We start from the raw sequence: 24,064 nt of genomic DNA, 5'->3' as shown, positions 1-24,064 counted from the left end.
TTAATGACATGAAAGGACAGTGTCCCAACTAATCCTTCCACATGCTGCCCCATTGGTGTCCAGCATCACTCTGGTCTTTCCTGCCTTTTCTGGAGCCAGGTGCTTCTCACCCAAGAATCCTGTTGGAGCTGTATTTGCTAAGATGAGTTCTCACCCCCATTTCTCTTTCTTTCAGAGTGGAAAAGAGATGTGATCTGTCTAGGTAATGAAAGCTCATATTGAATCAGTGGTCAATGCTCTCTTTCCCTGTGACTTCTGTTCCCTTTTGCCTTTCCAGTCAAACTCTTAGGTTCACTAACAGTTTGTGGCAGGAAGTGCTTTTTACTGAGGTCAATGGACTCAAAATCTCCTATAGCCACAATTTCTTGGAGGAGCCTAAAACTCTCCACAACACACATATAACGAACTCTGTTTCCCCTTGTGAGTGCATATGGATGGTTTTAATCAGAGAAGTGCCAAAAATGTCCCTTTGCCATAGGTAGCAAGTCTTTTTCCCTGGCAGCCTGGACAGGTAAGTGCACATGTGTAATCTGAGCATGTGCAGCAGGGTGTGTGTTGGCCAGGAAGGTGCTGTTCCTTTCACTTTTCAGTGTGACAAATGCTGTAAGAAGAAAACGTACATACTCAGTTTGAAAGAACAAGAATCATTTAAGAACTGGACAGAAAAGGCTACCATTAAACCCTATGGCTATTTTACTGCTGGACTTAGACATGGACTTAGACATTTGACATTCTGAAAAACTATTTCAACTTTCTTCACAAGACCGAAGATATCCTTGGAGGGCAGAAGACAGCATAAAATGTCTCAGCAGGATCACTCAGGTAGGTGAACTTTGGTTTCAGCATTTATATGACCTTTTATGCCAGTAAGTTATAAATATAAAAAGACTAGATGATTCTTTAACAATTTGTTTTATTTATTCAAATAATACATTATTTGTACATTCAAAATCAATTACGTTAAAAATAATTTAAATATAAATGTCATAGCAATGACCTTCAAAACTCTCAAACCGCAAAACAGAACAACCCCCTGGCCTCCCGAAACAGCCAAACTAAATGGAAAGAAAATAAACTAATGGACCGGATGTAAGTTATACAATGTTTTGCAAAAAATGCAGTAGAGGAAAGAAAAGACTGTTCCAATCTCAACTGACATCACGTTCCATTTTTATTCTTTTCATCTTTTCTCTCTCCAGTTTACATGTTCTGATTGTGAAGTATTTTAATATTTTTCTTTAAGGCCACGAGGAGAAAAATCTTTCCAAAATGAATCAAATTAGAAAACTGTCTTTTACTAATTCTGAAATCAGTGGGAATTAGGCACATATTTAAATATTCCTAAGTACGGAAATACATATATGCTGAATAAGGATCACTATTTCCAAAGAGGTTACTATTTTGAATTGACTTAACAAACGTCTATGAAGATGTGGAGGGTGGTTAGCAGGGATGAGTGTGATGTAACTTCAGGAAAGCTTTGCTGAACTAATGGCAGGATAAGTTATGTTACAAGTGAACACATGATTTATGTTCTGTCCCTCTGCACTGTGGTGGGCCAGAGATGCGGATCTGGCCCCGGGTATTATACAGTCTTTGGCTAAAAGAAGGCAGCTCCTGCACAGCACAGGAAAGAAGCTGCTCAAAATCCAAGAGGCTGATGCGGTGGTTGTTTCCCAGACTCACCTTGAACACAAAACAACTCGGACCCTGCGCTTCCCGCCCTCCCGCACCCACAGCGCGGTCCGCCCGGGGTCCTGTGGCCACGCCTCTCCCTCCTGCCCCGCCGCGCCCCGCCCCTTCCCAGCGTGCCCTGCAGCGCGCTCCGCACCGCGCCCGCGGTCGTGCGTGTCCCCTCTCCCTCCTCCCCCGCAGCGCGCTCCGCCCCGCCCCCGCCGTGCTGCTGCCTCTCCCCTCCCCCATACCCCACAGCACACCCGCACTGCGCCTCATGGCCCCGCCTCCCACCGGCCCCGCAGCGCGCCCCACGCTGCGCCCCTCCCCCCTCCCTGCCGCCGCCGCGGGGGTTGCTGGGCGGTGGCTGCGCTCCTATGTGCAAGCTCCCGCCACCTTCCCGGGAGGCGGCCTGGGCTGGAGCAGCAGGGGGGGTGGGGGGGGCCCATGGGGCCAGGCACGGGGCAGCAGGGCCGGAGCGGGGGGAGGGGTGAGTGGGCTTAGACCCGAGCGTGATGGGAGGGGGCAGTGGGGCAGACCCAGAACAGCAGGGGGAGGGGGTTGGCGCAGGGCCAGACCTGGAGCAGTGGGGGGATCAGGGCTGGACCCAGAGTGGGGGGTGGCACGGGCCCTGACATGGAGTAGGGGGGAGGTGGGGTTGAGCGGGGCTGGACCCAGACCTGTGGGAGAGTAGGGCTGGACCTGGAGCAGTGGGGCAAAGGGGGCAGTGGGGCTGGAACTGGGGCAGCAGGAGGGAGGGGTGTGCATGCACGTGTCTATGAGTGCATCTGTGTGTGTGTTTGCCTCTGTGTGTGTACACATCTGTGTGTGTGCATCTGTGTGCTGCTTGTGTGCATGGTTGTCCGCACATCTGCATGTGTGGATGTGCATGTATCTCTGTGTAGGTGTGTGTGCATCTGTTCATTCATGTGTCTGTGGTTATGGCAGGTAGAGTGTATGTGTCTCTCTGTGCCCATGTGCAGAGAATGAGTGGAGTACATGCCCATCTCTGTGTGCATGCATGTGTGTGTGCATGCATTTGTGTGTGAGTGAATGCATGTATGCTTGCATGTGTCTGTGGTTATGGCAGGGAAGGTGTGTTTGTGTCTGTGTGTCCATGTACAGAGAGCGAGTGAGTAGAGTGCATGCCCATCTATGTCCTTTGCATGCTTGTGTGGATGCATAAGTCTGTGTTCATAGCAGGAGGGAGAGTGTGTTTGTCTCTGTGTCCATGTGCAGAAACTGAGTAGAGTGTGCACATGCATGGCTGTGCATGCATGCATTTGTGTTCATGGCAGCGAGAGTGAATGTCTCTGTGTCCATGTCCAGTGAGTGAGCAGAGTGTGTGCCCATCAGTGTGTGTGCATGTGTCTTTCCGTGTGTCTGTGTGTCCGTGTCTGTGCATGTGTGCGTGCATGCATGCATCTGTGTTCATTTCAATGTCTGTTTCACCATTCAGAGGAACAGTGTTTCATTTTATTTCATTTCATTTCGAAGCACTGTCCTGTTAAATTTCATCAAAATTGTTTCGCTGTTTCGACTCGTTTCTACATTTTGCCCATGGGCTATAATGGGGTATCATGAAAATGCCTAAAATGTTGTCATTTGTTTCCTGATTAAGATGCAAATTGCCAGATGGTAGCCCCTTCTGAGGGCATGAAGCCTGCCAAGTTTCAAGAGGATGGATGCAGAGGTTTCTTGGAAACAGCACCTCAAAGTCTTGAAAGCAAAATTTGCTGGGAGCAACAACCTTCTGTCATCTGGGCACAGATCCGGGGGCCCGTACCTCTGGGAGGGCTGCGGGCTGTGCTGGTCTCCTCCCGGGGGTGTGGGCTCCTGGGTCTGTGCTGGAAGACAGGAGGGTGTCCCTGCCACCTGGGACCAGCGTTGCACGCATCCTGCACCCAGGCCAGGCTCCACAGCTCAGCGGCGGCGGGAGGCAGAGCACAGTGCCGTGCTCCCTGGGGCTGGTGCAGCTGATCATAGCCCAGCCCGGTGGCAGCAGGCGGGTAGAGCTGGCACTGCGCTTCGATCAGCTCCTCCAGCCCCATGGAGCGCAGCCCTGTGGTTCGCCCTGGGCTGAGCTACACGGGGCTGTGGAGCCACTCAGAGCACAGCCCTGGCTCTCCCCTGCCTCCTGCCACCGGGCTGCTTCAAAAAACAAAACATTTCAAAATTTTGTCAATGTTTCGAGTGCCCTCATTTCATTTTGAAGCTGTTTCGATGCTTTTTGTTTCATTTTGATTTTACTATTTCAAGCTCAAAATGCGTTTCTGTGCGTGAGTGCACGTGTGTCTGTGTTCATGGCAGGGAGAGTGTGTTTGTGTCTGTGTCCTTGTGCAGTGTGTGAAAGTAGTGTGCATGCCTGTGTGGCTGTGTGTGTTGTTACCAGATTTGCCTGTCACTTTGGGGTGTGCTCATATATTGCAGGTATGTTTCTGGGGTCTCTGTAATTCTGTCAATGTGCTGCTTGTGTTACATGTGTTTCTATATGGAGCTGTATCTCTGCCTTCTGCAAGTCTTCACCCCCCAATGGAGCTATCTTGCAGGACTCAGGTTCAATGGGGCTGGGTTCCTCCAACCACTAAAGCAGTCAAACAAATGTACATGTGCAGCGCACACACACACACGCAGGGCACGCCTGAGCCTGGCTGGATTCTTCAGCGCTGAGAGGCTAATACCCTCATGTGCCTTAAACTCAGTTCATCAGGGCAACAATGACATGTCGTCAGACACAAGCACAGGGGTTAACGAGCCCAGCTGAGTCAGGCTGGATTATTCAGCATTGACAGGCTGACACCCCTGTGTGCCTTGAACACAGTTCATCCCTTATTTCATCAGGACAATAATAAATGCAGTCAGACACACGTACACACACACTAACAGTACATCTGAGCAGGCCGAGTCCAATCAGCGCTTTCAGCTGAAACCCTCATGCGCCTCAAAACTCAGCACATCCCCAATCTCTTGTCATAATGGTCCTAGCAGGAACTCCCTTGGTGAGCAGACCCCACCGTAGTTTTGGGCATTACAGGGATCTTTGGCTGAGGTCAAAGAAGTGTTGCTGCAGAGCAACTGGGGAGGTCAAGGGGAAGGAAGGGTAAATGAGGTTCAGAGAGAGAGTATAGCAACCATCTTGACCATAAAAGTTATTCATTGCCAGGCAAATGAATTTATGATGATAAGAGTAGTAATAGCCATACAAGAGAGACAAAGAAACAGTTACAATATTACATAGTTTCAATGAGGTATTTGAGGAAGTTTAGCTCCAGTTTGATTAGTGAAATTCAGGTTCAGAAAGCTGTGCGTGGAGTAAGAAAGCAAAAGTCATGTTCCTGGAGTCAGAGAGAGGGAGGGAGAGAGAGTTGGGGTCCCATCACGCAGCAAAGCTTGAACCCATCGAGGTTCCCAGGTGTGTGTTGGAGCTGGCAGACGGGCCGGGTCCTGAGCACGACCTGTGGAGGGATGCCCGGCAGAAACTGGTGCAGGTTTGGATCCAAGCCCCAGGACAGAAAGGAGCTTGAGTAGGAGTTTGGTAGAAAAGGACCAATGGCCCACGGGAGCACACTAGGTTTGTTTAGGGGTAAACGATGGCTCGTGTGCTGGATGATAGGAACTGATCACTCCTGGCTGTGGGCGGTGTTACTCTGAGGGAGCTCACAATACAGACAGGCACATTCAGGGTTTTGGGTACCAGTAAAGGCGTCATGACTAGAATTGGTCTGAAAAATGCTCAGCTGGGTGTGTGTAGATGTGGGTTGATTCGCATTTGGAGCAAGGATCCCCCATCACGCAGTGCTCCCCTGGTCCCAGAATTGAGTGTGGTGCTCGCCTTGGAGTCCGCTTTCTCCATCCTGAATGCTAATGAAGGTGCTTTCCTGTCCCATCTCTTCTGTAAATGAGACCAGGGAGGTTGCTTCACTCCTATCACCCCTTTCTGGAGGGCTTTAGATGCGTCTCCCACTGCATCTTCATTGTGTTTTGTAAGTCCTTCCTCCAATCAGTTCTTGTTCAGGCAGAGGTGGGGAGGTGAGCAGATTCAACCCAGGGTCTGCCCCAGGTGAGCAGGGATGTGGGGGTAAGGGGAACTGTGCAGGTGGAGGGAACTGTGTGTGTGTGTGGGTGGGGAGCGCTGTTGTGGTTGGGGGTGCTGTGGGTGGTGTGGGGGACCGTGTGGGGGTGGAGGGACTGTGGGTGGTGGGGACTGCTGAGGAGGGATGGATCCCATGCCCACCCTTCCACATGTTGCACAGTCCCCCTGAAAGCAGCAGCAGCAGCAGTCATCAGGGTCTTCCTGCCCCCTGATGGCAGAGACTCCCAGTGGTGTGGTGCCACCTCAAACCAACGACTCATGGTGCCTTGAACAGCTCTATTGGCATGTAACTGTATCTGGACCCCATGTTTCCTTTTTTAACAGTGCACAGTATTATGGTTCTAGATCTTCTCATTCATTTAATAAGGTCTAAAATGCAATGAAAAATCTTCATCATCACCAGACTCAACACATGATTTTTCATTTAGGGTAAAAGCAAGAGGAATTATCAGGGATAACCCTGGACTTTCTGCTTCGCTGGCTGATTTTCTAAGGAATTTCTGTTTTGGCATAAGTCCACACTTTCATAAGTTTATTGAAACCATTGTTGTTCCCCTTGTATAGCTTGAACTATGCACTGTCTTCCTGCTATCTAATCCAATAGACAAAGGTGATAATCAGTGCTCTATGTTCTCCAGGCAAATTCTTTTCTGCATTCCCCTTGTGCTTCTGGATCAAGTTTCAGTGAAGAAGATGCCTTCCTCATTGTGCCAAATCTCCAGGGTCTCTACATCGCTCCCTGGTTTCCTCACATTCTGCATTATTCTTTGTATTTGCAAGGTGGAATCAGGTAGGTATCTGCTCCACATTAATGTGTGTTCTGCTGCTGCTGAAAAGTTTATTTAGATTTTTATCAACACAGAGAGTGTCTACATGTGCATTTATGCCAGTTTAAATTTACAGTAAGCGAGAATAGACCAGCATCTACACATGCAGGCATTAAAGCACATTAACGCTGGGTGTGGACTGACTTGGGACTAAAGTTAGTCCCAAGTTAGTCCATAGACACACAGTTACTGCCCAGTAAGGCATCTACACATGCATTACTTTGCAGTTAACTAATCGGGCATAAATTGAAACCTACATGATGCAGAGATGAATTTACGATCAATTTGGCATAAGTCACCATATTTACTGCACAGCAAGGTGTGTGCACATGTAGACATGTGCCTGTACTGCACACTTAAACACACGTGACATGAGTTTTCCTTTCAAGAATTTGGGATGGAGTTCCCCATGAACCCCTATACCAATCTTCTTGAGACTTGGTAGGCTTCATGCTCTAAGCAGAGGCTACCAACCCTGCAAGTTTAATCCAAATAAGACAAAAAAACAACAAAGTTATAGATATTTAATTGATTCCCCATTATATCCTATGGCCAGATCTCAAGGTGGCTCTGAAGCTTCGGAGCCGTTCAGCCAAATCGAAAGGGAACCCGGTCTGGAGATCCAGATCGGATCCCTGGCATCCGAAGCAGTCAGATCCAAAGCCAGATTGAATATCTGCCTCCTTGCACAGGCCTGGTATCCACCTCTTTGCTGAGTATCTTGGATTTCTCTTTTTACTTCTGAACTTATTTTGGGGTGTTTCTTGTTACAGCCCTGTTTACAGTTGTTGGACCTGATCAACCAATCACTGCCATTGTGGGGGAAGCGATCGTATTGCCGTGCCACCTGTCCCCCAGCATGAGCGCTGAGAACATGGAAGTGAGGTGGTTCCAGTCTGAGTTTACAAATTATGTGCATCTGTACCGTGATGGGAGAGATCAGTTTGGACGACAGCTGCCAGAATATGAGAGAAGGACAGCGTTTTGGAAAGATGGCCTCACAGATGGAAATGTTTCCCTGACAATTCTCAATATCAGGCCTTCAGATGAAGGGCAATACCACTGCTTTGTTGATGATGGTATTACTTATGCAGAAGCTGTAATGGAACTGAAGGTAGCAGGTCAGTGGCTTGTGTCAGTTTATCTCTGCATGGTTTTCAGGCTTTTTCTTAATATGCCAACTTCACGTAACTTGTATATCAAATATTTTACAATTAGAAACTAGGGGCATTTATACATCTGCCACTTCACACCAGACTTGATTAATCGACTCTGCTCTGCCTGTGAGCTGAAACTGTGTTGTACCTCATGCAGTTGTATAAGGGGTGAAATGCAGATCAGCATGCAGAAAATGGTGGTGGCATGTTTTTGAGCTAAAACACCTTCCATGTGTTTTAGTTCAAAAGCATGTCACAGCCATTTTCTCAGTGCTGACATGCATTTTGCCACGTATACAACTACAAGTGATGCTGCACCAGGCACTTTTCAAAGCGCCCAGTGCTGTGGCACTTGCATGTCTAAAAATGCCCTGTATTTCAATTTTAACCAGGCATGTTCACATTTCAGACACTTATTTTAATTTTTGTCAGTGTTTTTATAATTTTAAGCTACATCTCGAAAGTAGTTAGTTATTTTTTACTCCTGATTTCTTGGTGCTTAGGACCTTCTAATTTCCAGCCTAAACTTATTTGCATCTGAGTTATATTTTTTTCTTGGTTCAACATTGTCCTTTAGCCCAAAATAGTGTCTTTCCCTTCATCATCTTTAGTCCCCAAATATATTTATAGATAACATAGATATCCCTTCCAGCCTCTGTTTTGCTACTAGACTGAGAAAACCCTCGCTATTCTTCTAAAATAAGCCTTGAGCTTGAAGATGCCTCAAGACTTTTCTACATACAATCTCTGATATCCTCATTTGACTTTAGCAACTAATTCATTTTGTTAAAATCAATTTTTGCTCTTTTGAAATCCCAAACCTCAGTTACAGTCCTGATTTTGTTTATTTTTCCATTTAATTTGAACCCTGTCAATTTGTAACCAGTCAGTTCCCAAGATTATTGTGCATGAGCAGCCCTTCTTAGAAAAACCTCAGAATTATTTGACCTCTAGAGTGACAAGATTTTAGCCTGTCTATGATTAGGACCTATTTTGCAAGCTTAGACATGGAATTAATGTACAGCTAGAGTGCCCTTAAATATCAACACTCAGTTAAAGGGTGGGGGGGGGGAGGCCTGGAGCACCTCCTCCCCTTTTCCCTCCAGCCTTTACCCTATATTTATAGATGGCTTATTCTAATAATCTACAAACTATTCTCTAATTTGTTTTTATTCACTTTTCTTTGTTTCATGGAAACTTTTGGAACTGCACTGAACCAGTTGTCCTGTGGATTTGGAAGATATCAGTTAGTTAGGATTTATGTTCCCATCAAATGTACACTTCTGGGAGGGGAAGATTCCTTATCCACTTCCTTTCACCTAATTTAGAGTTTGTATCGATGAGGCGGCTTTGTTTTTGCATCTTAAAGACTTGAACACAAATATGTATTATAAAACGATGAATAAATCTGGTTACATTAATTATTACTATAAAGTAAAGATGTAATGTAATCTATTTGAAAAATTATCTTTAGTGGCATAAAATTATCTTTAGTGGCAACAAATAATTATTCATTTCTGCCTTGCCATATTCAGGCAACAAAAAAACACCCTATCATGTAGTAGGATTGTAACTAGCTACACTTTGATCATGGCTAGAACGCAAGCTTAATAATTTAGGCTTATGTTAGGTCCTGAGTCTGCACTTCATATTGTGGTGTTTCAGTCCCTGACCATGTCTGAAGCCTACAGTCTTTTATAATGCCCTCATTACCTACCAAAATCCAATCTGAATTACCATAATTTTTATTGGCTCAGTGACTTTTGATGATAAAATCTCTCAGCTATCACATCCAGGAATATCTCGGCTCTGTAGTTGTTAATAGAATGTATTCCTTGCTGTGCTATACCCAGGAAGTCTTTAGAGCAGGAATAAGATTTCCAAAGTCCTTTATAAAATTGGCTCATGGATTTAAGAACTATTAAAAACTACCTCTTTTCTTCTAGGTTTAGGCTCTAATCCTATCATCTCTGTGGAGGATTACCAGAATGGAGGGATCCTGGTGATGTGTCAATCAGCTGGGTGGTACCCAGAGCCCCAGGTGCTGTGGAGAAATGCCCAGGGGCATCATATACCATCACTCTCTGAAATAATATCCCCCAAAGCAAATGGCCTGTTTGAAACAAAAATTTCTGCTGTCATGAAGGAACATTCAAACCAGAACTTGTCCTGTTGGATCAGGAACAGCCTCCTCGACCGAGAGAAGGAATCAGCAATTCATATATCAGGTCAGTTCCATCCAAACCCTACAGTGAACCACCTCCGCTGGAAACCAAGTGAGATATGGAGCAAACACACACATGGCTAGCATTTCCATGGGGTCATGATAGAAATTCATTTAACTGTGTATTTGCAGTTTATCAGAATCTTGATTTTATCTCAGTCAAACTTCTGAAATTTTACCTTAAAAAACTCATTTTTTGCTCGCAGAGACAGTCACTCAAAACATCAGTGCAAGATATTTCTATAGCCTCAGGTTTGCCTCAGTGAATTTTTAATGGGTATTTTCACAGCATGTATCTACCAGTATTGATTTGTTTGTGAACTCTTAAAGGCTTTTCACTGCACTGAATCATTGTTCATGATTTGTCATAAAAACATGAAAACTAAGTTGTGTGTTGTTGCTCCTCTTGTAAGGGTAGTTAGATGGGGCAGTTGTTTTTTAAATGGTCTTTTCAGTAGCAGTTGTGCTCCAGAGGCATTTTGCCCTTGCCTACACACTCATTGAGTTCACTAATTCAGGGCATAAATATATATATTTGCCTTTGCTGGGAATTTTGACTGGGGCTCCAGCGTTCCTGCTGGGGCTTAACCCAAAGAAATCCTGGGGTTTTGCCTAAGGTCAGACAAATTGACATATTTGGAGTTAAGGATTTTTATCCCCTGGTTAGATTTGGTATGGACTGTGAGGGACTTATCTTCATCTGTAGTAGCGGGGCATGGCCCTCTTCCTTGGGTCTCAGCATAATTTAAACACTCCTCAGAGCAGTAAGACATTAGCTGTCACTCCAGTCCCCACCCCCTCCCCTGGCCTGTTTCATCTAATGCAGTTTAGGGTGTTATGTCTTGTAGTTGAGTCAGGGTCAATGCCGTAGCAAGGTGGGGGTGAGCCGGGAGATCGCCCTGGGTGCCGAAGTGAAGGGGTGCCAATAGGTGCTGCCCTCTCCGGGTGCAGCATGGGACAGATCCATGAGCGGCTCATTTTGGGGGTGCAGGGATGGGGAAAGTGTGGCTCCTGCTGCTGCGTGCACTCATGGGTACACTTGTTGCTGTGGCACTGGTCAGGGTTGACTATAGGTTTTCTAACAGACTAGACAGTGGGTTTGTATAGGACAATTTGGATACAGAAGGTCCTAGCTCAGGCAGGGGGCTGGACTAGAGAACAGGGCTGTGCAAAATGTTACTTCCAGGTTTTGTTTTGATGCTGTTTCAACTCGTTTCGAGGTCAAAACAGAAAAATCAAAATGAAACAGATATGGTCGAAACAGCCTCGAAACAAAATGAGGCAATTTGAAATGTTTCACCATTTCAACCCTGTTTTGATGTTTTGGCCATAGACTATAATGGGGAAGGTTGAAGCAGCCTATAACTTCATCATTTCTGGCCTTATTTTGATGAAACTTGCAGGAATGATAGCCCCTAGTAATGGCATGAAGTCTACCAAGTTTCAAGGAGATACATGCAGGGGGGTTGGGGAAACTGCACCCCAAAATTGTGAAAGCAAAACTCATGTCATGTGTATGTGTTAAGCCACAGTGGGGTCAAAACTGCAGGCTGCTAGCCTCTTCAGAGGCCACAAAGCCTGCCAGCTGTCAAGGAGCTAGGTTCAGGGGGTTCTGGGGCCTTGCACCCCTGGCTGGTGACAGGCAAAACTCATGACATGGGTGCTTGTGCAACTGACTCTTTCCATCTTGGGGCAGAGGCCAGTGAAAACTGCAGGCCTGCTAGCCCCTGCTGCGGCCACGATGTTGGCTACAAAGGCCCAACTTGCAGGATCATCATAAACTTCTAGTTTATTAGATAGATGCAAAAGTCAGATCATAAACCTTGGGGCTGATCCCCTCAAACTCACACACTCACAGTAGCTAGCTATGAATACTGAGCACCCATGTCAAGATATACCTATCCCCAAGTGCTGGAGTCTGCCGTCGATGGCCAGTCGAGGCTTCTTGCAGTGTGATGTTCCTTCAGAAGGGGCCGCCAGCTGGTCTTCTGACTGGACAGGCAGGGTGCTGGTCAGCTCAAAGAAGGTGCCATTGGGGTTCATTCTTCACTGCCTTTTACCCCTCTCTGGCAGAAGTTGGTGACTCCCCAATTCTCGGGCTTACCAAATCCAGGGTCGTTGACCTCATGGGATGTCTTCCTTGGTGGCTGCTGGATGGCAGTTGTCAGCCCCAGGGGTCACGTCCGTGAGTACATGCAGTCTTGGGAGTCCTTTGATAAATTTTGATTAATTCACTGCTGTGATTAATAGGGCTCTGGGAGTGGTTGATCTGGGGGCATTGAGTCCCAAGAGTTGGTCTCCAGTGTTCATTAGTTCAAACCGGGGCTTCTGTATCTTTAACAGTGAAATTTGAAGGAGATCCCAACTCTGTATTGATTCTTTCCTCTCCTTAGTCTGTGGTTTCATAGGTGTTAATTCTTGCTCATTAACTCCTTACTGTAGTAGCTAGCTACTGTGTTATGCAATCAGCCATGATTCACTCAGGGGCTCCAACGCTTGGGGATAGGTATATCTTGACACCGGTACTTAGTATTCATAGTTAGCTACTGTGAGTGTGTGTGTGTTTGTGGGGATCAGCCCCAAGGTTTATGATCTGACTTTTTCATCCGTCTAATAAACTAGAATTTTATGATGATCCTGGGAGTTGGTCCTTTGTAGCCAACATGGTAGCTGCAACAGGGGCTAGAAGGCCTGCAGTTTTCACCCCCCTCTGCCCCAAGACAGGCACAGTCAGTTGCACAAGCACCCATGTTACGAGTTTTGCCTGTCACCAGTTAGGCGTGCAGGGCCCCAGAACCCCCTGAACCTAGCTCCTTGACATCTGGCAGGCTTTGTGGCCTCTGAAGGGGCTAGCAGGCCGGAAGCTTTCACCCTGCTGTGCCTTAACACACACACAGTCACTCATGTCATGAGTTTTGCTTGCCCACAGCTTGAGGTACAGTTTCCCCCAAAACCCTGCACCTCTCCCCTTGAAACTTGGCAGGATTTGTGGCCTCAGCAGGGGCTAGCATGCCTGCAGTTTTGACCCCGCTGTGGCTTAACATATACACGTGACATGAGTTTTGCTTTCAAGACTTTGGGGTGCTGTTTCCCCCAAACCTCTACATCTATCTCTTTTAAACTTGGCAGACCTCATGCCCTCAGAAGGGGCTACCATTCCTGGAAGTGTCACCCAAATCAAGGCAGAAATGACAAAGTTATAGGTTGTTTTGACCTTCCCCATTATATCCTATGGGCGAAACGTTGAAACAGGGTCGAAACGGCAAAAAGTTTCAAGAGAGCAGAACTGAGCAGCTGTTTCGACTCGAAACAAAATTCAAAACAGAACAGTGTTCTGTTGAAATGTTGAAACGCTGGTCAATGCAGAACATTGTTGTTTCGCACAGCCCTACCAGAGAATATATAGAGGTCCCTTCCAGCCCTATTTTTCTGTGGGCACCTGTACACATGCCCAGTGCCTGGTGCAATGAACAGGCATTCAATTAATTGAGTCTGCTGGAGTCTTGGGGCCACTGTCTCCCTACCCTCCCCACCCCGCCACATTGGTGTGATCCTGCTCCCCCGCCACCCTCCCTGCCTCCCTGCCACATCATGGGTATGACCCCCATGACCCCTTTGCCCCCCTGCCCTCCCAAGTGTGACCTTGCTTCCCCCTCCACCCCAACCACATCGGGTTTGACCCCACTGTCCCCCTCCCCACACTGCATCAGATGTGACCCCACTCCCCTTGCCCACTGCTCTGTGTTGGCCTGCCTCCCTGCTCCCTTCCTCCCCTCCCCGCTGGCTGTGCTGAGGGGTGGCGGGGCTAGGTGGCAGGGGGTTGCCACCACCATGATGCCTCCCTTTGCCCTCAGGCAGGGAAGCAGGGGCAACCCCGCTGCTCGGGGCTGGAGCATGTTCACCACTGCCACAAACTTCCCTGCAGCACCGAGAACTTAGGCTTTTGCAGCCCGGGCTGTGCAGGCAATTGCCGCCCACCCCTTGGCGGCGCATGCACAGTTGATGCCCAGAGCATTATGGACAGAGAGACCCACAGACAAGGCTTTTCTTATATTAGAATAGTTATTCTCTGTGGGAATAAAAATTGTTTAATTACCCTTTAAACTTTTTGCACGGAAAAAATGCTTTCTTACAAATCTAATTCAAATTCGTGCACATCATTGTTTCCATACAGAGAGGTTCCAGGAGGGTGCTTTCTAAATAATGCATTGAATTTCTCCGCAATATATTGCAACATGGTAATATTGCCACTCAAACCCTGTATCTAGCCCTTCATCTTGCTGGTTAGGAACTGTTCTGAGTCGTCAGAGGGGAGGGTTTGAATGCAGACCAAGGTAGGTACAGAAACTAGATCTCTCACTTCCTTGGTGAATGCTCTGCATATGGGGCTGGCATATAATAGGTGGGCTTCTCCTCCTGTGGCTCTTCCTGTAGTGGCCTGGCTTAGTTCTTCCAAAGAATCCTTGCAGGCATCTGTCCTAGTATCTGGGTGCTACTGCTCAATAATTCCTCTTGCTTGCAGTGCCCCGCTCAGCATGTGAGTTTTGGGATCCCATTCTGTGGTTGCTAAAATCCCTATGGACTGAGGGTGCTAGGAGTCTGGTTCAGTTTTGGGTCACACCCCATGGGCCAGTAGCCTAGAAGTTATGTGTTGCAGCACCTCTTTTGTAGGTTCCTAAGTCCTCTGTTCTTTAGTGGATCTGGCCCTGTTTGCATTCTGGGATTCCTTCTGGACCCATCTGAAGAAGACGTACACCTATGATAACGAAAAGCTCTAGCAGGGCTGGTAGAAATAATGGTCCTGGTAGTGTGGGAGAAGCACAGGGAGCTTTGGTGCTATCTTTTACTGAACCAACATGGGAAAGATGCTAGACAAGTGTTCAGGTACAAAGGTGCCTGTTTATGTGTCCTGAAGAAGGTGACTGGAAAAACAGAACTTTTTTTAAAAGCAGTACACTTCATCTGGCTTTTGATGAATGGAGGACCACTTGGCACATAACTCTGTAGGTGTGATTTTACACATTTATGCACAGTGTAGATATATAATTGTGGTTGCCATCGACTTTCCCTCTGAGTACACTATACCATGGCTGTATAGATACTGGAGCATATATGTAATTATAGATCCGATAACTTTACTCACAATAAAACTATATGCAGCAGTTCTTCAGTGCTGTAAAAGACAGAGGAGGATTGAAAGTTTTATTTTGTTTTGTTTCTAGCAGGTTTATGTAACGGGTGATCCTCTTCCATTACAGAGAGAACTAGAATCCAAATGCTGCACAAGTGCCAAATTTGCAGCGGCTTCTTTCTGGCCGCTTAGCCATGAGGTGAAACAGGATTTGAGTCTGTGAGACAATGTTTGCTGCTTATTAACAGATAAATCAGTGCCAAAGTCAGTGTCTTGGTTATTAAATCCAGTTTTTAATCTTTGTATGCTGCTGAGATTTGCTACTGTCATTTGCATCTCAGGAAATTCTCGTGGGGAGCTAGTCGTGTATTTCCTTGAATAAACACATTTCATTTTGGTCACAAGTTACAATATAAAACATGCCCCTGGCACCTTGTTTTTCAGCTTTCTTGTTTCCAAGCGTGAATCCCTGGATGGTGGCACTGAGCGTGATCCTGGTGGTGTTGTTCAGTTTCATAATCCTGACCATATATCTCTTCAGAATAAAAGGTAAATACTGGAGAAATATAGTGTAGTTAGAAATTAATTTTATTATAACATAACAAAGAGTATAAGAATAAGATTTTCCTGCAGCAAACAAAGGCAGGCAGGTAGGCATGCTACCACACACCAAGCTTTCAGCACAGCAAAGTGCAATTGGGATGTGTTCTAGCAGAAATGTGTAGTTGACACAAGCCATTGCAGGTGAAGATGCAGCAGCACATATTTTATTGTATTCTGTTACATCTTCTACAACAAAATGTACTTTTCATAGTGATTTGTATTTGTCTTTACTTGTTTAGAGAAAAAGAATGCAGAAATCGGTAAGTCTCATTCCTCTTCTTCCATAAGGACAATACTTTGTACAAAGTGGGTTTCCATGAGAGTGATTGCTTTCTTTCATTTTCTGGGATGCTATTAAAATGTAATTAAAAATGACATGATTTAAGCTGAGAAAATTCATAGGAAAGGGTGATATGAAGAAATGACAGGCAATAAAAATATAGAGCTTTGAGGTGGAAGGGATCTCACAGTGCAGTTTCCCTTTTTCCCATCACCCATTCGTTATAGTAGTTACATACTAATGAAACACAGACACATAATACATAAGAACCAGAGAAAGCACAACCTCTTGCTCTTTACATTAAGGACATGAAACTATCCAAGTGTCAGCAGTTGTAGAATATCTGCACACAACTTTCCCAACCAACAACATCCTTTTCTTCCAGTTGTAAATTCCATGCATAAAAATTATAGTCCTTGAACTTCAGGGTGTCCAGATTCTGGGTAGCTGGGAGCCACAAACCTGGGGCTACACATGTAATTTCTCCCTTTCTTTCTGGGGGGGAATATCTACCTGCCTTTTTTAGGAACTCTTTAGCCAGCAGCTGAGGAAGTAAGTCAGGATGTGCGCAGGGAGGCAGAAGGGCGGGGTTGGCTCAATGGGAAGGCTGGTTTGCTGGGGGTGCGAGGAATCAGGGACCACAATAACACTTGGTCTCAGAGGAGTAGAGAGCACCCAAACATCCCAAGCCTACCCGAACTCCTCACCTGCCACCCGGATTCTACCAAACCCTCCTGGAGCCATTCAAACCCCTTCCACAGACCCTGTTTGCCCCGTGAACCCTCTGATCCCCAAGCTGAAGACCAAATTTGCTCCCCAATCCACTTTAGAGATGTCACTCCTCCTTTTACTCTCCCATATCTGCCCAGAGGACCCTGCCTTCCCCCCCCTTCTGCCTGGACCCCGCTTTTTGTTACCATCTTGTAGATCCCTCTGTGGACCTGCTTTCCCCCATAGTCTCCCAGACCTCCCGCAGACCTTGCCTGCCCCCTCCCCACAATACACCTCTAGATGCTGTCTGCTCCCTGGTGCCCACCCAAAGGCCCCCTGCCCCCGACCCCAACAGTTCTTCCCACTAGTCTCCCCCAGCCCCCACAACCTGCTTTACATCAGATAGCCATTTTCACCTTGATCTTACTTGCCCCTAACCTCCCCACGTGTCTCTATGTACCATTAAGGGAGGGTGCAGCGGTCATTTTGGTAAAACATCAAGAATCTTCAGTCCTGGAAACAGGTATCTGCCTTTTGACACACAACTCTCATCTCACGTGGGTAGTTAAACACTACAGAATATTTTGTTTCATTTATTCAGTAAACCTGATGGGTTTGTTAATTTTCATAGTCCTGATCATATATCTCTTCAGAATAAAAGTTAAATGCCTGGGGAATGAATATAGTGTAGTTAGTAAGTAACTGTATTCTAATAAATCCAATATCAGAAGGATAAGATTGTACTACGGCCAAATAAAGGCTGGCAGGCAGGCACTTGACCCCACACCAAGCCGCCAGCACAGCAAAGTACAATGGCAACGTGTGCTGGCGGACTTGCGTAGCTTGCACAAGCCATTGCAAGTGAAGGTGCAGCAGCACAAGCCTTATGTATTCTGTTACATGTGCTGTAACAAAATAGGTCTTTAATAATGATTTCTATTTGTTTTTTCTTTTGTTTAGAGAACAAGAATGCCGAAATTGGTGAGTGTCATGACCCTTGTTCCAAAAGGTCGATTTTTTGTAAGAAGTTGTGTTCCCATACGAGTGATTGTTAGATTCATTACTAGGGATGCTCTTAATATGTAATTAAGAAGGACATGACTAAAGCTGAGAAAATTTGTCAGGAAGGGTGATATGAAGATGTGACAAGAAATAGAAATAGAGTAGCTTTGGGGTGGAAGAGATGTCACGGTGCAGTTTCCCTTTTTCCCATCAGCCATTCTTTATGCTAGTTACATACTGATGAAACACAGACACATAATACATAAGAAACAGAGAAAGCACAACCTCGTGCTCTTCACATTAAGGACATGAAACTATGAAAGTGTCAGAAAACCTCACGCACATCTTCAATACACTGGAGAATTTCACCCGTAAGAATTCATTGCTTTATTTGCTGTAACAGATTATCTTGTTAGTAATCATGTATATTTGATTTTGTTTAGTGAAACAGAAATCCGAAATTGGTAAGTGCTATCTTTCTTCTTCCAAAAGGTAGGGTTTTTTCTTCTTGTAAAAGGAGGGATTTCCTACTTGCTTAACATTCTTTTCCGGGCAGTTTTTCCAAGGTAGTTAAAAATGTTGTAACTAAACCTGAGAAAATGCACAAGGAAACGATGGCATGAAGATGTGATAATCCATCAATAAAAAGAGCTTTGGGGTGGCAAAGATCTCACAGTGCAGTTTCTCCTATGGCCATGAGTCATTATTTTAGTACTTCCATCCTCCTGCAATACTGACACAGAACATGCAAGTAAGGGAGAAAGCACAAGCTCTTGCTCTTCCGATACGGGCATGCACCTATCAAAGCATCATCAGTTGTACAATGTCTGGGGCCAGGTGTCATGTAATCAATCACAGCCCTTTGTCCCAGCAATATATTTCACTTCTAGAAAGTATGTTGTATAACAGCAAGGCTGTCCAACTTGCAGGGCAGCTGAGGGATGCAGATGCCGGGGTGGCAGAGTTGGAGGTGGCACACTGTGCTGGGAAGCTCGCCCCCTGCCCAAGCTCCCTTCCACCCGCTCAGCTGTTCAGCTCAGTGTCACTGCCCCCAGCTGCATGCAGAGCTCCCTCATTTTCCTGGCTGTCGTCTCCCCCATACTCCCCGTGCAGATGACACACACTGGAAACCCCCCTCATGAAACACTTAATGCACACAAGACCGATTCTGTGGTCCCTTAGCGTATCATGGTAATCGCCATGCTATTGCAATAATGCGCAGTAGAATTATTCCTCTGCAAGCTAGTATCACCCGTGCGCCCACGCTACTCTGCACTAGTGACAGTTTTGGCTTTGGTTTAGCTCCTGTTTGGACATTTACTAAAGTAAATGGGCAGTAACTACATGGCACTAATGAATGTGTAGACGCAGCCAGGGAGTGCAATATCAACTATGAAAAGTAGACGTCATTCCACTTGAGACGTAATGTTGAGATTTTTATGGCCTTGAATTACTTTCCTGGCATGGCAGGGTCTCCCTGGATGTGGCACTTTTAGGGCACATATAGACATTCAGGGAGGTTAAGGGAGGCTAGAGCATGTTAAAGAATTGGGCACCAGATCTAGGCTTAAGTTTCTTGCCCCCTGGCACCAGGCTATTTTTTTTACCCCCCTGGGCCCTCACACCACCCCTAAATGGACAATCCCAACTGTGGAGAAACCAATCCCTGCCAAACCCACCAAATCCCCGATCCCACCAGATGCTTCTCATTGCAGTTTTAAAGGTGTTCACTCTGCCCAGAGCTGAGGAAGTAAGTCAAGATATGGGGTGGGGTCAGTGCAACAGGAAGGCTGCTTTCCTGGGGGTGTGTGGAATCAGGGGCCAAAGTAACCCTTGGTCTTGGAGGGGCAGGGAGCTCTAAACATCCCAAGCCTCCCCAAACACTCCAGCTGCCCCCCTGATCCTATCAAATCCTCCTGCCCTGCCTCCAATCCCCTTTGTGCATCCCGCTGTCCTCATCTTGCTCCCCAGTTCACTCTATGGATCCCACTCCCATGTTTCCCAGATCCACCCAAAGGACCATCCCCCTTCTCTTTATGCCCCTTATAATCCACTAACCTCGCAATCATATGGATATCCCTGTGGACCATGGTTTCATCCCCAGTCTCCCAGGCCTCCAGCACATCCTACCTCCCCCTGCCACCCCCTCAACCCCTGTAGAGCATGCTTGCTCCCTGGAACTCACCCCTGAGCCTGCCTGTCCCCTGAACCCCATAATGATCCCCAATAGTTTCCCCCCTGCCCAACTTGCTTTACATTGGGTGGCTATTTTTAACTTTATTTAACCTGTCCCTAACTTTCCCCTTGTGTATATGGACCATTAAGGGAGGATGAGGCTGTAATTCTGTTAAAACATCAAGAATGTTAAGTCCTGGAAGTAGGTGGGTTAATGCTAGTAGCCTGCTGCTGCCAATGCCATCACTTCTCCTGACTATCTAATCTCCCAGTAATGTGCTGTTCACTACTGGGATGGGCAACGGATGCTGCTCCACTGCTCTGTTTTTGGTTGCAGAAGCACTGAGCTCTTCTAGACCTCGAGCAGGCATGGTTCTTTGAGTAGCTGAAGCCTCTTAAAGGCTCAGATCAAGTGCAGTGCCTGTTCTTCAGCTGGCTGGGGAGAAACATGTATCTGTGTCCATGACAGCAGTTCTCCTAAAGCGCACCCGGGGAGAACTGCTCTTCTGGTGTGGTTCAGTACCACTGAGATGTAGTGGCTTTAAGTTCACTTTATGGAAATGATATTCTCCTCCCTAGCTTGCTTTGGGGGCCTCATAGCTAAGGTCAAGCCAAACTTGGGGGCATCTGAATCCGAAGCCTCCAGGATTGGGCCTGAAAGTAAGATGCTTGCCAAAGGATTTGGAAATATCTGAAGTCCCAGGGGTGGGTGGAGGATGTTTGCCAGTAGTACAGCCATTTATGGTTCTGGTCTGACTCATGGATTTGGAATTTGTTTGGCCATTTTGGCTTGGAATATGGATAAATTAAAAAAAAAAAAAGATGTGGTATCTTTTATTAGACCAACTAGGTACTTGGAAAAAAGTTCTTAGCAAATTTTTGGGTGCAGTCACCTCTCTTCAGGCATAGGGTGTCTCTGCCTTTCTCTTCTGTAGAGTTTGCCCAGAGAGAACACCAGAGAGTCCCTATGCCTGAAGAAGGGTGACTGCACCTGAAAGCTTGCTGAGAACTTTTTTTCCAACTACTCAGTTGATCTAATAAAAAATATCACATCTACTCAAAGAACCTTGCCTGCCCATGCCCTTTGACTAAATGGCTACAACCAAAAACCCTCAAGACCTTGAGCATACTCAAGAATCTAAACTCTTCACTTCTTGGCCTTTTAGCAGAGATCAGTGTAGGGGGGATCCAAATGCCAAGCCCTCTGGTCTACAAGTAGGATTCCTGCCAATGGATTTTGGAGTATCTGAAGTCCTGGCCTCAAGACAGTGGGGTGGAGGGTGGTTGCTGGTAGTAGTGCCACATGACTTTTGAACAGTTGAGTCAGAAACTGCAGCACAAATAATTTCCAAAAAAAAAAAAACAAACCTAAAAAAAAAAAAAAAGAATCTCAACTCTTTAGACTCTAGGCAGTACAGGTTTCTATCTGACCTACTAGTATTTGAGGCATGTCAGGTGTTTGGAGACAAGTGGGTACTAGATCCCAGCCTGAAACCACTAGAGGGATCTATCAATCATTAAAACTTCTCTCTGCACAGCTAGATGGTAAAGTACAATGCCATCCCCTGACACAACTCCTACTTGGAGCTTGCCCCTTCTACCCTGGAGGTCTTGAGCCGAGGGCTCCTCCACCTTAGGCTGTCATACAAGTCACACTAACCATGGACTATTCAGCAACCTGTCACCCGCTTTTATTTTATGGCATCAAAGCTCTTATAAATTTCACAAGTTCGAAAGGCAGGGCCCATGGACACAAACTTGGTTAACCTGGTCTCTTGAAATGAAACTGTTAAAAAGCAGATGAAATTAGCACAACTGAGTTAGAACAGTCAAATAAATACGCACAAAAGAGTTCCCACTTTACACTCTGAAGGCATTAGGCCATGAAATATCACTGTTAATTTCTTGACTGTAATTCTGTGTATAGATCCTGGGAGATGATAAAATATTATCAAAAGTATATCTTGGCAAAGGGTATAATTCATCAGGTGAAATAGTTACCACAGAAAGGGACACCAAGGAGCATTTGTGCTTCCTGTAAATGGAAAGGAAGGTCTTCATGTGCGTTTGTTAGCAGTGCTTCCTCTTTGTTTCGAGTTGTTTGTAAATTCTCGCATCTTGCAGATTAGTTTATCCTAAAACAGGAAATCAGTGGAGATACATCAGTTAGATTCATAGTACAGTCTTGTTAAAAATGTCCCTGAAATCCTCCTTCTCTGAAGGCAGCAGAAACAAGGTTCCTTGCTCAGAAATCCCTGCATTTGACCCTACAAAGACCCTCCCATGGGCTAGAAAAAGAACCAGCGTCTCATTAGTTCCTCTGTAGCCTGGATAAATGGGCTCTGTAATACTTTGCACAGAAGGAAGGTTGGGATTGCTAATCTTCTGTATGAGAAGCAGTTAATTTATGTATTCTTTTTTCAATCCAGGAGACCTTCAACAAGAACTTGGTGAGTTTTTGTCTGTGTACAATATAACCTTTTCCATGGTATAAAATGTATCCATCTAGCTGTAGGATTCATTTTCTCCATACTGAAAATGACCTGTTGGAAGATAAAACTGGAAGTAGCACGAAGATGCCCTTGGCTAGGACTGTTTTGTTCAGAGCTCGCAGACACTTCTTTCTGGGCTGTGCGATGTGCGTGTCCCACGGCCTTACAGCAGTTGTAGTGGTTCACAGAGTGAAATGTGAACACTAAGGTAACTGGAGCTACATGGGTTAATTAGTCAGAAGATTAGGAACAAGGGTGTAAGATAGCATCATAAGATAGTTGGGAATCATTGGAGGGACTTAAATATGTGCTTCATGTACAAGGTGCCCTAAAGCATGGAGAAAATAGGCAGCTGTTTTCTGTACCATTCAAAATATTTCTCAGTTCAGAGAGAATGACTACCAGTAATCCAGCCTAGATGGCAATAATGGAGTATCTCTGGAGCCAGGCCCTCTCCCAGGAAATGGTACAGCAGCTCCAAGTCAGTGGTGTCTTTGGATACTGAGGCTCCCTGGTCACTGCAACTTAGCAAGTGGTCAAACAACATCTAGACATTTGATATCACCCTGTCGGATGAGGGATTTAATGGATTTATGGATTTAATGACATGAAAGGTCAGTGTCCCACCTAGCCCTTCCACACATTGCCTCATTTATGTCCAGCATCACTCTGGTCTTTTCTGGCATTTCCTTGAGCCACATGCTCCTCCTTCAAGACTTGTTTTACAGCTGCATTTACTCAGATAAGTTCTCACCACTATCTCTCTTTGTTCCAGAGTGGAGAAGAGCTCTGTCCTCTCCAGGTAATGAAAGCTCATATTGAATCAATAGTCAATGCCCTCCTTCCCTGTGATTTCAGTTCCCTTCTTTCTTTCTGGTCAAATTTTTAGGCCTCCCTAACATTTTGTGGCAGGAAGTGCTTTTTACTTAGGTCAAAGGATTCAAAACCTCCTATGGCCACATTTTTTGGAGGAACCTAGCAGTCCCCACTGCACACACAGCAATTTCTATTTTCCCTTGTGAGTGTAAATGGCAGGTTTTCAATCACTTGCGTGCCAAAAAGGTTCCTTTTGCATAGATGACACTGTATTTCCCCTGGCAGCCTGGACAGGTACATGTCGACGTTTAGTCTAAGCATGTGAAGCAAGCTACGTATTGGCTACAGAGGTACACTGCTACATATACGTGTCCCTTCTGGGTGTCTACTGGTGTTAAAAGTTTGAAAATGTAGGTGACCAGGAATGTGCGACTAGCAAGTGTTAAACTGAGGCGGTGGCGCTTTTTTGTATTTTAGCTCCAGCATTTGAGTACTTAGGACAGTTATTCGGGAAACTGGAAATCTGGGGTCTCCGGTGCTCTTTGCCCCAACAGCATTTGAACTTCTTTTCATAGCACAGGTCTTGCATTACCCACATTGTTGTGGTCACTCCTTCTGAAACTGGCCTCTGAACAGTCAAAAGAGATAGAGATGTGGGGCCAGTAGGGAGAGAGCAAGCGAGCTGGGTCTGGCTCAGTGAGGTGGCTGCAGCTGCCCAGGAAGGGATGGGGCCCTGCATTCTAGCCTAGACCCTTGTCCCTAATGAGTCTAAAATATCTCTGCTACGTGGCTCTCCAGGAGATGGGTACATAGTAAGAATACATTAAATCACTCATCTTTGAAAATCTCCTCTGTTTTTGGATTTTGCAAAGACTTACT

General features: G+C 46.0%; 1 protein-coding gene across 1 annotated transcript; it reads left to right on the top strand.

Moving 5' to 3' along the window:
• Positions 1-2,748: 2,748 nt before the first annotated feature.
• On the top strand, positions 2,749-22,386 carry LOC149852612 (putative selection and upkeep of intraepithelial T-cells protein 1 homolog). The gene is made up of 7 exons (XM_090030108.1): positions 2,749-5,657; positions 6,406-6,557; positions 7,368-7,715; positions 9,698-9,979; positions 15,551-15,655; positions 15,949-15,969; positions 22,307-22,386. Exons 1-7 carry the CDS (start codon positions 5,626-5,628, stop codon positions 22,369-22,371), a joined length of 1,005 nt encoding a protein of 334 aa, XP_089886234.1. The 5' UTR covers positions 2,749-5,625; the 3' UTR covers positions 22,372-22,386.
• The last annotated feature ends 1,678 nt before the right edge of the window (positions 22,387-24,064 follow it).

This window comes from Crocodylus siamensis, chromosome 15, assembly GCF_052110815.1.
Source record: "Crocodylus siamensis isolate JL-2025a chromosome 15, ASM5211081v1, whole genome shotgun sequence".
Taxonomy (NCBI): domain Eukaryota; kingdom Metazoa; phylum Chordata; order Crocodylia; family Crocodylidae; genus Crocodylus; species Crocodylus siamensis.
The sequence above is the reverse complement of the archived record's forward strand: the minus strand, read 5'-3'. Positions and strand labels throughout refer to the sequence as shown.